The following is a 14,664-nucleotide window of genomic DNA, read 5'->3' on the forward strand; positions in this document are numbered from 1 at the left end:
TCTTCCCAAACACACAGATGAAAGGTTTTGGCCCAGGCGTCCCACATACCAGCCGCCCCGGTGAACTGCTGGCTGAATGCTGTGCTGGAAGGGTGTCATTTCTGCAGCCACGTTCGGACCCAGGGAATAAACGAGTAGAGCTCTGAGGAGAGAGAGAGAGAGTGGAGTCTGAAATGATTAGAGAGGAACTCTGAGGCTCTGTTTAAAAAGGAGGAGGCTAAAATGAGCTGTAATAATCAAAGCTACAATTTCCAGCCTTCTCATTGCTCCCTGAAGAGTTCAGCACCGACTAAACACACTGAAAGTTAAATTACAAGTTGTTTTCCCGGGAGTGGATCCTTTCCTGCTCAAAACTCAGGGCCAGTTTTCCTGCTTCAGCTTCATGTGGCCCAGCTGTTCCACCAGAACCCAAATACGGGAGCCCGGAGCCGACCCGTGGAGGTGCAGTCATTTGGACGCAGAACTACCCAGGTGTTATTCATCCAAAGCATTTAGAGTCTAACAAATAGTCTTTTTAAAATCTTTATTTCTTCATTTTAGAAGGTACAAAGGCAAAACATGGAAGGAATCCTCTTAGAAACGCAACACTGGAATAAAAAAAACAAAATTCCAAACCCAGTTTAAATTCTCTGAGGTCAACAGTCAGCAAGAAACGAGCTCATGGCGACAAAAACACATCAGTCATAGAAAAACTGAAAAGCAGGGAAGCTAAATATTAACATGAATTCAAATGTGGATGAACACCTAAAAAAAATAATGAAACCACATCATCGAGAGTTAAAAAGGTTGAATTCTGAACAGGTCGATAAAATGCACGCATAGATAACGGGCGACCGGAACCGTCTGCATCAATAATCAATACCCCACCGTTAGCCTGTCAGCGCACCGCTATCCCCTCATGCATTTTTAAAAAGGACTTTAATTAATGTTATCAAAATTAACACAGGACCATATTGCACAAGCCCATAATTCATAATTGATGGGATGGAAAGATTTAGACTACTATAGCGGGGGGGGGGGGGGGGCAGCAGAAGCAGAACTATGGCGGAACGGGTCACGCATTCCACTGCAGGCTCGATGTTGGACTGGACAGACCGTCTACAAACATTAACGCCCAACATGGAGATAAATGTCAAACCATCAAAGCAGCTAAACTATCGGTTCCTTTAAGCATCTTCATCTAACACTTGTAAATTTTGCTTTATTGATATTTCAAATATCAAAACACAAACATCAAAGTGCCATAAAACGAAGCTGTGAGGCTGAGCGAGTGAATGAGCAACAAGTCGACAGGATTGCAGACGTGTACCGGTGCAGACCAGAACCGGTGCAGACCAGAACCGGTGCAGACCTGCACCTGAGACGACACGTGTCACGCGTGTCAGGTCTGCTGCTGCTCACGTCCGTCTTAACTACCATTACTGAATCTGAACTTGAATGCTGCTGGTCTCTGAGGATAACTCACAGCAGCAGATGCGTTTTGGACGTGTTGCTTCCATGTGTGATGGCCTGCTAAAGGTGAAATAATCAGAATCTATCTATCTATCTATCTATCTATCTATCTATCAGAATCACTAGAATCTAGAACCTGTTCACTACAAACACTTTAAGTAAACCACAAGACGAACCCTGAAATACGTCTGCAGCAGCAGCCGTTGGAACGCCGGATCACTCGTCACGGGAAACGTCACATTTTCTGAACGAGTAATGAAGGAATTGAGAAAAGCTTCTCACTTAAACTTTTTTTTTTTACCTCTGTGTTTTAAGGACCCAATAATCCCACTGAGCAATTACTCCTTTCAGTGAGGGCATTGAACTTTCTTTTTCCGTTTACTCCACCGGGAGCGGAGACTGTTTTTGTCCCACGTTTTTAACGTCCTGCCCATCTGCTCTGGGATCGCAGTCGCTGAACTGAATGACTGGAGGGTTCGCCGTCGACCGTCCCACACAGACGGACAAGAACACATTGTGTGTATCATTTCTAAACAATAATCCAAGGGCATTTGGCACGGGATGGCCGAACTGCAACGATTTGGCCCAAGGACTCCAGGAGAAGTCCCACAAAGAAAGAAGGAGCTCAGTCTGGAAATGCTTTTGTACACATTTAAAAATGAGGATTTGTGTACATAGATTGCTCTTCTGTAAAAGACAGAATCATGTTTCAATTCTCAAGCAGGTCAAACATGACCAGGAGGATTTTAAGAGTCCAAACCAATGCAGAGAAACGACACCTTAAAGTTTAAGGTGTCAACTAAAACAAAAATACAGAAAATTAGCTTGAAAATTGTTTTGAAACTCTCTGGTTTTCCCACTAAACTGAGACACGGATCAGATGATCATGATAAGTGCAGGAAAGGAAACTCATCCACTGCGCGTCTGGAGTGGACATGAATGAGTGACCCATTATCACCAGCTGTTGGGGTTAAAGGTTCCTAGAACTGATCTAGGATCAGGGTAGCACAGACGTCTGACACTGGGCAGGCTACTCTGCGGTTTGCTGCCCCCTAGGGATGACAGCAAGACAGTGCGGGTGTCGGTCAGGTGGGAGAACAGATGGAGGGATGAGGAGGGAAAGGGAGAGGAGGTAGAGAAAGGAGGAGCGGGATTGGGGGGGGGGGGGCAGGTCCAGGGCGGCGTTACTCGTCACAGCCAAGCAGCTCGATTCGCAGGGTGATGCGCTCGTGCCACTCCCACGGCAGGATGCGGACGTATCGGCCGTAGAACGGCGGCTCCAAGATGTTCTTTTTGTGAATGTTGTTGTCGGCGTTGCCCGGGAAAATCTGCACGGAGAAAATGAGCCAATGGAAACACAGATGGTAGCCGGAGAGCAGCGTTCTTTACGATGCTCGATAGCTGAGCGAACTAAAAACACTGGCGTCTTCCAGACTGCAGGCTTCCTTAGCGGTAGCTCGTTCACGCCTTTATTGTGTTGCACATTACTTTACCTTGTCGGTCTTTGTGTTCTCGTCCATCACGGTGGTCCAGGCCCGCCCGTCGTTACTGTGCGCCACTTTGAAGGCTGTGACAAACTGGATGCTTCCGAAGTCTTTTGCCCCCTGTGTGATGATTCCTGTGATCTTCTTGGGAGACCCCAGGTCCACCTGGAGACACAGCAGCAGCTTCGCTTTACACACACAGACCAGCCAAGAGCGATGAGGAACTCACGTCCAACGCGTCCTACCTGCAGCCACTCGGACCGGTTGTTGGTGGCGGCGGTCCAGGCGTTGGTCTTGCCCTGTTTGTCCAGACGGGCGTAGTGGGGGTGCCAGGTGAAGGCCTCGATGCCCCAGGTGCGGAAGGTGCTGGAGGCCGTGATCTGGCGGTTAGACACCAGCCGGGACTTCATTCCCATCGGCTCTGAACAACCTGAAGTGTTTGAATACACTGTGGAGGTGAGAGCAGGAAGAAAGACGGAGGACGAGACAAAAAGAGGAATGGAAAAGAACAAAGAGCGCATGATAGATATGGAAGAGACATGGAAGACAAGCGGAGCCGCAAGCAGACGTGATACGACGATGTGGAGGGCCAGAGCAGAAGCAGAGCAGACAGTGATGAAGAGCAGACAGTGATCTCATAAAGGAGACGGCTGAGACAGAAGGACGCTCAAGGTCTTCAAACTGGCTTTACATGAAAGGGACATTAATATGAAGAGCAACGCGCTGGAATAGAGAAGACAGAAAAGAACCCGACAACACATTTATCAAAAAAAAAAAAAAAAAAGATTTTGAATGTTTAGTCTCTGAATCAAAATCATCCGACGTGCAGCCCGTCCGTCAACCATCACTCTGGTGATAAATACACATCTGCATTCAAATATTAATCCTTAAAGTAAAATCATTTGAAAAATGATCAATCACTGAGGGCTAAAATAAACGAGTGGTTAAACATCACAGCTAAATATGGATTCAACAATAAAATATCGGCTGATCATCTTTCCCACCTGGAACTTAAACGTTTTGAAAGCTCCAACAAACATCAGCGTGCTGAACGCCGACGGCGAGCGCGCCGGCTTACCGTTGAGCTCGCAGCCCACCAGCTCCATGCGCAGGGTGCAGGCCATGCGGCACACCGCGGGGACGATGCGGATGTATTGGCCGATGATCGGCGGGTCAAACAGGTTGATCTTGGTGCCGTCGTTGTCCACGTTCCCAACAAATACCTGCAGACGGGAGGAATATGCAAACCAGCCGTCACAAACATGAACCCCGTTCCAGAGGAACGATCAGTTCAAAACCCGACTCGGTTTCCTCTACTTGTCCTTACATGGTCCTTCCTGTCTCCGTCTGTCCTGTACATGGTGTATGTCCTCCCGTCCAGACTCGACGCCACCTTGAAAGTCTTGACGAACTCGGCCGTTCCGATGCGGCTCGCACCCTGCGTCACGATGCCCGTGAAGCGCATCGTTCTTTGCGTGTTGATCTGAAATAGTTAAAGACGGCTGACATTAATGTTGATTTCCTTTCTCAGAAGGATGGCAAATTAAAGACAAACAAAACTAAAGCACCCGATGAGAAAACTGTAAAAAGAAATAGGATTCCTCTCTGTTTGACACATGTATGTAATAACGTATGTAATAACTAATGGCAGCGAGACAGGCTTTTATAGGCTGGTACATGTTGAATTTAGCCCTTAGCATGTCGGGTTCCTTTCAGCACATGGATGCGCGCGTCTCGCCTCTATCCATGGGTTCTTGTCGTGCGCCGCAGCGCTCCAGGCGTTCACCAGCCCCTTGTTGTGGAGGCGCACGAGTTCGGGCCCCCAGCGCTGCAGACCCAGCAGGCTGTAACGGACCGATGAGGCTGAGATTTGGGACTCGGCAATGCCGCCCCCTTCCAGACCGAGCAGAGAAATGCAGCCTGTCGGGAAGAGGCGGGCCGACATCAGCGACAAATTTTACAAACACTGACCTAACAATTAAAATAAAAGGTGAAGTATTTCACTTACGCAGTTGGCAGCGTTTGCCCACGTACGGGGACGGGCAGTGGCATTTGAAATCTCCTTCCAGGTCCCGGCAGGCGCCGCCGTTCTCACACGGTTGGCCGGTGCAGTCGTTCACATCTGGACAGATCAATCCCACTTCTATTAGTCAACCGTGAGCAGCCATTCTGACAGATCACAGCTAGAAGCGTGGGTGAGGACAACGCGCAAAGCTTTAGAGTTGTGGAGAATCATGCAGCAAAGACTGGAAGAGAGAAGCTTCGGACATCCATTGCGTTGACTGCGGGCCGCTGCATGTGATTAAATAAGAAAAGGATGATTTTAAAGTTAGAACTTATAGGTGAGCATTCAGGGATGTTGGTACATGTCCTGATTATGTGCCTTAAAAAACATTGAGCCGCATTTAAAGCCACTTCGTTGGATTGGGATCGATTCCCTTGCAATTCTCTGTATGGCCTCTTGATGGCGACATCACCGAAACTATCCATCTAGCTCAGTCTGCAGGTTAAATGGAGAAGAAAAGCGCTCAGAGCACAGACCTCCCCCAAGCAGCTCGTTCCCCTCCTAACTGGATCTACACCGTCCACATGGTGATCTGGATCAGCACCAAAAGGTTCTAGATTGTTCTTGGTATCTTTATACACCAACCACGAAAAGTCAAAGTGAATCAGAGTTGATGTGTATTTGTAACTGATTTTTTAATCCATAAATGTGTTTTAATGTTAAAATGTTATATTTTTTCCCCAACGTCATCCTGGATCCGATCCAGATTAAATTCGGTGGTAAAATAGAACGCCAACCTTACGCCAATCACACACATTTGTCGTGATGCTGTAGCAGAGTAGAAAAGTTAGTCTCGTCCACCAACCGATGATGAGCCGACGTAAGGAAATTACAGACTGCGTTTTTAAATCACCACTCGCTGTTGCCATGGCAGAGCAACCGACGAGGGCGTTACGGTCGCAGATATGACCATAATAACGTTATTGAATATAAACGGCTGAAGGGTTTCCAGATGTGTAACTTCCTTTCCGTGGAAACACCCAGAATAACTCTGAATCACATCTCTGCCATGAGATGAAACTTTTGCGGCTATAAAATGTATTTACAGAACGCATAAGTAAAAGTGAAGGCATGTCGACATCAGGTAGATAAACTTGGTTCTTTAAAGTGCAATACTTGGTCTAAATCTGGCATAATCTATATTTATACATCTATGGTGCAGGTGCGTTTTGTTTCTGCTTTCATTCAGAGAAATGAAAATGATTACGCATGTCTTCATGTCCTCAGTGCTGTTCAAAAACGAGTTGTCCTGTAATTTAACTTGACTTAGACACCATGGCTCCGATCTGTGATTGATCCGTTTATGGACACGCCCTCTGATCAACTCATCTGAAACGGCTTAAGACCACGTCGAGATTCCTGGGAACCAATTAGCTCAGCTAACGACGCGGCGTCTTAATGCAAACAGAAAGAAATCTGCACATTAAACAGACACGCAGCCCGAATCAACAGGGGGCATGGGTGCCTGCCTGCTGACGTGAGCACGCACAAACACACACACAGACACACACAAACACCTTTCCTGGAAGCCACGCAGGCTTTCAGGCCAATTTGACAGGATAGTCAGAAGTGCAGCAGACAGACCTGAGGACTCGGTGTGACATTGTCAGGAGGGCAGATTTAATTCGCCGTTCCGCCTCCACGTTCAGTTTTCCGCCCGGCAACAGTAGCAGCACTGACGTTGCGAGCGCTCAGCGTGGAGCGCCCCTTTCTGTTGGCTTGGCTGGCGCGAGGGATGTGTGCGCGTGTGTGTGTGTTTATATGAGGTCATGAGCTGTGTGTGGTTGTTCTTGTGGGATGAGCAGGATTCTATTTTCCCCTCATTAGAGATTTTCTTGCTCTTTCTATGTCTCTTTGGAGTTTTAGACCTTGAATGAGACGTTTATTCAGCCGTGATATATGAACTACATGTTCTTTGTTTTTACTTCTACTTTTTCGTGACTGACCGGCGGTTTTATTACATTCTATTTTTCTATTCACAGCAAGCTACAGTACGCATTCTGCATCAGGACGTAGGAGCAGACTCTGTCACGTCACCCGTTCTCCGTCTCCATAAAAGCCGCCTGTCGTGAGCCTCACACCTTAACACCCCCGCATTAAGGCCCTTTTAAGCTGTCACAACACGGCCATCGGCAGCTGGGCGGAACTAACATGGTCCAATAAACTTCCCTCGTCATTATCCTTCAGGCATCTAATTAGTGTAAATGAGAGCTCTAAATCTGGCAGCTCGGCTTGAAGCGCCTTCCGAGGGGACCGGTGAATGTCTGAGTTCTGATGAGCTGTGATTTGTGGTTTTTAGGGGTAAATAAGACGCAGATGGGAAACACTTGGGTGTACTTGTTAAAAGATCATGAGTTGCTGGAGCGTAAACATGGGCTGAGGAGTTGGAGTTACAGCATCACAGAGGTTAGATGAGTGAACGCCATTGTGTTTCAGCTTGACAGCCAGAACGCCAGCTAGCATGCATGCTACAGCAGATCAGCGTCCCAGTGTCCACAAGGTTATCATATGAATGTGGAACATTTTTAAAGCGCAGAACATTTTCTGTTTAAGAAAACCCTCATCGTGACTCATGTAGGTGCACGTCGTGCATGTATGTCGTTCCTCGCGTTAAACATGCAGGCAAAACAAAACACCTAGATTCAGGGAGGAAGAGAGACCATAGAGCAAAACCTCAAGCGCACACTCATTCTGTCATTTCTCCAGTCTCATTTCCATCGTTACCTGTTTGTGAAATTAAATCTGCCCCTTGGACACCTATGATAAAAAGCACACACGATCAAAAACAAGATAAAAGGAGGCTACACAGTCTTTAGCCTATTGCCTTGCGGCCTTTTCACACAGCACACGCTCTCCTCTCCAAGGCTGACCCCGATTGAACCGACAGTTTAGTCCAATCAGAGTGACGGGCAAATGAAGTTGTCACGACGACAGCTGCCTGTCTGCTGGCCGGCCTCACGCCAGCAGACAGTGCGCCGGGTTCGCCTGACACGCATCAACCTCAACAGACCGCTACAAGACAAACAGCGCAATGAAAAGGATTATATAAAGGCTGAAATAGAAAGGGGCACAGACTCACTGTTCTGGCAGTGGACGCCCTCAAAGCCTGGCGGGCACTTGCAGACGTACTCGCTAAAGACGTCCCCTCGGCGGGACTGAGCGGTCACTTCACAGTCGCCATCGTTCTTGCAGGGGTTGGGAATGCAGAGCCCTTTAGGAAGAGAAGAAGGAGGGGTTAAGAACTTTGTGATAATTAACCGCTATGGCTGCCCGTTTCTCAGAGGGGGGGGGGTTACCGGTCTCGGCCTCGTTGCAGGTTTCTCCAGAGAAGCCATCTGGGCAGATACAGACGAACGGAGCTCCGGCCCCGGTCACACAGGTTCCGCCATTACTGCACATGTTCACCTCACAGTAGTCACCTGGAGGGGAGGGGGGGGCAAGGTAACTACCACAGTGTAGTCAACAACACTTATGGCTTACTGCTGGCTCTTATGGAACCAGATGGTTACCGTTCCAAAAAGGACACTGCGAAGGCCTCACCTGAGTTTTCAGGCAAAAAGATGCCAGAACTGAGAAATACTGTTAAAACCAGCGCATAGTATGGAAGTGGTGGAGTTGTTCCTGCAGGAGTAAACAAGCTGCTGCAGCTCAGATGTGACGGCACAAACAGCTGAGTAAACGCGCCGTCACTAGTCTGGAAGCTTCCAGCGGATTCAAAGCTGCCTGAAGCCGACGGTTCCACCGGCTCTCTGGGAACCAGGGAAATCACAGTGGCTGGTGGGAAAACCAATCAGGTGATACGTAGTCGTTTTCCACGGCAGGACGACGAAGTGAGCTCCGATTTACGGTCCAGTAGGAAAGAGTTGTTTTATGTCACATCAAAGGGAATGAAGGGAGAATGAGACGGCTGATTATTCACTGAACAGACACCCAGTCATACCAGTGCTGTATCCTGCGCCATGGCCTTCGAGTGCTTTCACAGCACATGGGACTGCCATTATCTTTTTAGATAAGGATGTGCTAGCAGTCTGTTTATCTTTGGGCAGGAAGACAGCCTCCCTCCCGACTTTGGCAGATGGCTCCCTTCAGGAAATCCTCTTGGAGCTGAGAAACGATAATCCTGAATAAATCGCATTCCAAGAATACTTTGACGGAACAATCTGAGGGTCTTAAACTTGCCGTTTCGGTTGAAACCTGTATCGACAGAACCAGCAGTGTTACTATTAAATCTCTTTAAATATCCTTTTGTTGCTTTTAGTACAACAGACAGGAATCCATTTAATTCTATCGCGCTTCGGGGGCAACAGAAATCTCAGGGGTTGCATTAAATTCACGCTACCTGACTGGCTGGATGTCGTTGGATGCAAAGTACAGCAACACTAAGGAACTATGTAGAGTCATGACTGTGGGTCACACCATTCCTACAGGGCATTGTGCTTTTCTCCCTCCATATGAGTCATGGTCTGTGCATTTCCCCTGATTCCACAAATACCAGAAGAGAAACACAGAGCGGCCGGAGCCAGAATCCCATCATGAGACCCACTAAAGAGAATGTGTATGAGATTCTGCAGAAGTTTGACTTTGTGTACGCGTGGCTTTAAGAAAACCTCACGCCTTAAAAGGATTTGCTGAATTTAGCACCAATGAAATGCTGTTTTTATCTTGTAAATAAATAACTGATAGCGTAACACATGTCGCACGTGTTTTCGGTAGGAGACTCACAGGAGGAGGAGTCAATAGTAGTTAATCGGCCGCTGCCGAGAGGATCAATCAGCAGACTGAGTCAACGCACCTGACCCGCGACCACATTAAGACCAGGAGACAAGACACAAATGAATCTTTGTGCATTCACAGCTCAGCAGACTTAACAAATCCAATTCCAAGTTTGTGACTCCGTTCACTTCACCTGTGCAAAGGCTGACAAATGCATTCATGTGAATGTGAGAGTCTCATCCAATTATCCACGGGCCCGTGAACATAAACACTCTGCTGCTCTGCCACGCATATAGGCTGGAAGGCAAGTGTGGAAACTCAGTGTTCCAGAAAGCCGAGAACACATGGAGGCATCTCTCACACGCGCTCAGCTGTTAAAGGATTTGTTTGACGGTCGAAGCAAGAGGAAGGTCCTCCTGTCTGATGATCCGTCTCTACCAAACTGAAATGCTGAGCAACACAGACACGAGTAAACGCCAGAGCAGCAGGACTGGAGCTGCAGGCGAGCTGCTGTAATGTCCACGTGCATCTCCAGGACTCTGCTGCTGCTCCAAAAATATATAAAAACAGTTCAATATACTAAAAATACACTCAAACGTCACGCACCATTAAGAACAAGCTTCTCTCCTGGGTCCTGTAACAGAAATAGATGAGGGATGGAAACAGATCAGCAGCCTGAGCCTTTGAGTCTGCATTTCACGTTTGTGTTTCTGATCATATAAACAAAGATTTGTGTACATAAAGCTTCCTCTTTGCAGCTACCATCTTCATCTGTGGCTCAGCCTTCAGCTCGCATGACAGCGCGTAAAATATTCAATGTGGCAGATTGGAAAGTGGGGCAGCAGATACTAGCACAGCGGCCAAAATTAGAAGATGGTCCATATTGTAATGAAACATTGATAAAGGATGCTATTTAAAATGTACAGTGGAAGAAACAGAGCCGGTCTCATCCTGGTGGGCAAAAGTATAAAGTCATCAGTGATGAAGAAGAGGGTGACCTGAAGAGAAGAGTCTCTTCAGGTCAGGAGGAAATGTGGAAAATATTCCAATCAAACAAAATTCTCTGTCCAGCCAACAATCCAAACTCAAAGACATTCAGTTTACTTCAAATGACAACATAATTTCTAACATTTAAAACCTGCATAAGCATTTTGACTGTTTTAATAAAATGTCATGATGTCCCCATCCTACTTTTGATATATACTGTATATATTATCCAATTCAAGGATTTATTGCGTCAACAGAACAACTAATCTAACTATCACCAACTTCTACATCTCCAACCTAACCTCAAGGATGTTTACAAGAACAACATTGAAGAAAGTCTTCTGAAACTTCAAGAATATTATTAAGATGAAGAAATACTCAAATGAGAAGGGTAAGGATTTAGGATTTAGGGCAAGGCTAAATAAACATCGCCGTATGATCCCACTGCTGCAGAGTAACTACGGATAAGAGCCTCTTAAACCTCTTTTTACACCCTCAAGGAAATGTATTTATATACCTGCCTAATGCTTCCACAAACTCCACACACACACTCCTGCTGTGCCATTGGCCCAGTGTCTGGCTATATTTAGCCCCAGTTCACTTGGATACCCAAAGTGGTCCCGTTGTGAGAAAAGACTGATACGGAACGCCATTTTCCACTCCAATCCCATCAGCGGCAGAGCGATGGGTCAAGCGAGCTCCAACCCGCCGAGTTGAGTCTAATCAGGTAAAATAAATATAAAACGGGCTGAACTTTTTCTGCCCCGTAAACATTTTTGCATGACGCAGCAGCAACAAGTCCCACCCCCCACCCCCCAAAATCCCTGACAGCATGGAAAGGTTTTAGTGTGCTCTTTGTACATGAGAAATTCACCAGCAAGTCCATGTTGGCAGCTGCATGTGGAAAAGTGACTCAACATTGTGGCCGTTGCAACCACACCCAGGTCTCTACAGCCGTCGTGTCTCTGAGCATCAAGGAACAAACATGTTTGGATGCGTGCATCTGCCCGGGCTGCATGAAATGTTATTTCAGCGAGGGGGTTGGACAGTGAGTCAGTCATGCAAGGCCAATAGAAGGACGGTTTAGGAAAAGGACTGGCAATGCAGTCCGAATCCAAGTTAAACCAGATGTTTTATTTGGGTATTCATCTATACCGGCCATCTTGTGTTTGAAGAAAGAAAACAATTACTAATTTTAACCGGTCCAGAGTCTGCTTTAGTCTCTGAATTAAATAAGTCTCTCATGATTCTTTGAAAATGTCACAATAGCATCTGCAGCCAGCAGTGGACTTGTTAACAATGCATTTAAATATGACATAAAATTCAGACAGGATGTTGAGAAATACAACAGGTATGGTCTTGCCAGCTATTATGGCATAAAGAGAATAAACTAATTTAGGTTGAATGTGAACCCTGACATCCCATTTGCTTTAAGGAATCATTTTTAAATGGATCAATGAATACAGGAACATTAGATAGTGAGCCCAGATCGCTAAAGGTCCTTCCTGTAAGACCACATCAACAGCTGGACCACCTAGCGATTCAAAATAGTCAAAATTCACGTTTCCTCCGACAAGAAAATTGCAGAACACCAACTCAGGTCATGAACTCACTTCTCCAATGTGTAGAAAATGATAAATGGAAAACTCAATATCCCAACAGGGACACTCTGCTTGTGTCCTTTAGCAGGACATGAAAGCATGGAAATGTCAACAATGTCAACAAAGCCAACCGCCATTGGCACGAGGTCAACCCTGCTCTCTAGAATAACTAGGAGGGACGCTCCTTAAAAGGGGTACAACAACGCCCTTAGGCGCCTCTGTTACGTTCTCCAAAACGTGGAAAAACAAGCAGCCGGGTTCGATACCAAATTAGTTGTTTAAAAATAAAAAAATAAAAAAACGAAAACAGCATGCAATACGCTTTATTTCACATGTTGCTGCACGTCTTGTCAATTTGACCTCCGCCCCAGTAGTCTGACGAATGAACTGCCACTTGTGCAAAGAAAAGATAAAGTCCCCACATTTCGTACATATTTAATCAGTAAAAAAAGAACGACAGCGGCATCCAGCAAATTAGCTAACACACTTCCGCGGAGTAAATCTGATAAAAGCGGAGAAATAGGAACTTTACCGTAAACATAAAGCAGCACGGGATGGTAAAAGACGGTAAATAAGCACGTAAAGGCAACGTACCGTTCACCCCAAACACCAGACAGGCAGAGACGAGTTGCAGCCAGAGGCAAAAACGTGCCTTCTTCTTCATCGCTGCCGTTTTGGTCGGTAATTATTCAGCTATAGTTCGTTCTTTAGACGGACGTAAAGACCTTTAGCGTCCTGCGACTCCCTTCAACGCCGCTTCCAGCGTGCCGAGCGCTCGTTGTGCGACTTCAAGGGAAGGGGGCGGGAACAAGAGCAAGTGCGCCTCAGCTCCTAGCCAATCGGAGACATGGGGTACAATCGTAACTCCGCCCCCTTCTTCTCGCTGTGTGAATGAAAAAGGTAAACAAGAGCGCCGACTTCGACTCCAAGCAGAGGATTGTTTGTTTTTAATGCGTGTACTGGTTCGTGGGAGAACTTATATATATACTGTATACTAACAACGCCATACAAGACAATAAAAAAAGTTTTATTTTCATTAAATATATGTTTACATTTTAATGGGGTTTACAGCATCAGGTTAATTCTAATAATGTTTTTTTCTCTGTTCATTTCAATCAAACAGGTGAGTAATTTACGGAAGCGTAGAAGTGACAGTGTTGAGAAAATAGTTTTGACTGGACTATGTCGTTTGAACGAGATAACAAAGTCGTTCATCTTTTCTCTCGCTTTTCTTTTTACCTTATCGTTCAAACGACATAGTAATTGTAATAATTGGCCCCATCAATGCATCTTTAAGCCATAATTGAATTTCCTTTTACAAATTCCTTTTTTTTTTATGATTTCAGGGAAAATGAAGGTACCATGCATGAATTCCTCTTGTGAAATACACATTAATGCTGATGGTTTTGTGGTGGAAATCTGCTTCCTTCGTGGGTGTTTCTTGAGTGGAGTTCCAGCGATGGGTCAGAGTTGATTTTTTTGTGCTCTCGGAACGCGTGGGTGTGAGGCAAAGAATTGTTGATAACGAGAGTGACTTGTAGAGAAGCCCTTCAAGCTTTCACCTCACTCCTCTTCTGTGGATGAAGATGTTTTATCAGTAATCTTTCATTCTCCTCTAAATTTAGGAGACAAAAAGCAGATTCAATACAACAAGAGGCACACATCCTAAGTGAATATGATGATTGGTGATAATAAATGCACCCTTATGTAGCCTAGTAACAAGGGAAAGTGATTTAAATTCAGCTTTAATTAATCTCCAGTTTATCTGATTGGCTGTTTTGCTGTCCATTCTGATCACATGCCCATGCTTGGATTCGTGATTTCCTTCTCATGGTCATTCAGTCTTGAAACTATGCCATACCAAACCTTTGCCTTGCCTCGTGTTTTTCAGGAACTCAACCTGGATATCCTCCCCTGCGTTGAGGGTCGTGTGATGTTTGGATGGAACTTCATCGAGACAGAAGCCTGTTTGATCTTAATCCTTGGTGTGGAGTACGAGCATAATCCTGTAAACTCAAACCTCCTCAAAAGATACTCAAGAAATGTATCATAAAATGCCCAAATCTGCAGCTTGTATCTGTGAGTTTTTATTTCAGTCTCTCACACAAAAACAGGATTATGTTCCTTAAAGTCTTTTGAAATCTTTCGTCTGGAAAAATAAGTGAGAATTAACCTCTGTTTAATAACAGAATGAGAACTTTGCTGTCTCTTCATAATATCTTCAAAGACATAAACACGGTGGTCATGTCATCAATAAGATATATTAATGGATATGTAATAAACCTCTGACTGATAGAACGCAGTTGAGTGTCTTGTCCCTGAGTGGATGGCGCCCTCCAGCGGTGGAATCGGTAACTCAATG

At 45.8% G+C, this 14,664-nt stretch overlaps 1 protein-coding gene across 2 annotated transcripts; it reads right to left on the minus strand.

Annotated features, from left to right (window-relative positions):
- Positions 1-509: 509 nt before the first annotated feature.
- Positions 510-12,976, minus strand: mfge8b (milk fat globule EGF and factor V/VIII domain containing b). Of its 2 annotated transcripts, none has more exons than XM_068739101.1 (11): positions 12,897-12,976; positions 8,298-8,420; positions 8,081-8,212; positions 7,726-7,758; positions 4,945-5,058; positions 4,675-4,856; positions 4,264-4,419; positions 4,015-4,159; positions 3,182-3,366; positions 2,946-3,101; positions 510-2,780 (listed from the first exon to the last, which is right to left on the minus strand). In XM_068739101.1, the coding sequence occupies exons 1-11, from the start codon at positions 12,964-12,966 to the stop codon at positions 2,637-2,639; spliced, it is 1,440 nt and encodes a 479-aa protein (XP_068595202.1). In that variant the 5' UTR covers positions 12,967-12,976; the 3' UTR covers positions 510-2,636. The 2 variants fall into 2 exon arrangements, with proteins under 2 accessions (XP_068595202.1, XP_068595200.1); XM_068739099.1 differs by having other exon boundaries at positions 3,182-3,384.
- Positions 12,977-14,664: the final 1,688 nt, after the last annotated feature.

This window comes from Brachionichthys hirsutus, chromosome 5, assembly GCF_040956055.1.
Source record: "Brachionichthys hirsutus isolate HB-005 chromosome 5, CSIRO-AGI_Bhir_v1, whole genome shotgun sequence".
Taxonomy (NCBI): Eukaryota; Metazoa; Chordata; class Actinopteri; order Lophiiformes; family Brachionichthyidae; genus Brachionichthys; species Brachionichthys hirsutus.

What these genes read in the sequence shown, in the direction of transcription:
- mfge8b (XM_068739099.1), bottom strand. Translation starts at nt 12,966, where the DNA reads ATGAAGAAGAAGGCACGTTTTTGCCTCTGGCTGCAACTCGTCTCTGCC. An exon ending in ACGGAGACAGGAAGGACCAT is followed by an intron (nt 4,160 to 4,263) that starts GTAAGGACAAGT and finishes TCCCGTCTGCAG; the next exon opens with GTATTTGTTGGGAACGTGGA. An exon ending in AGAACACAAAGACCGACAAG is followed by an intron (nt 2,781 to 2,945) that starts GTAAAGTAATGT and finishes TTCTCCGTGCAG; the next exon opens with ATTTTCCCGGGCAACGCCGA.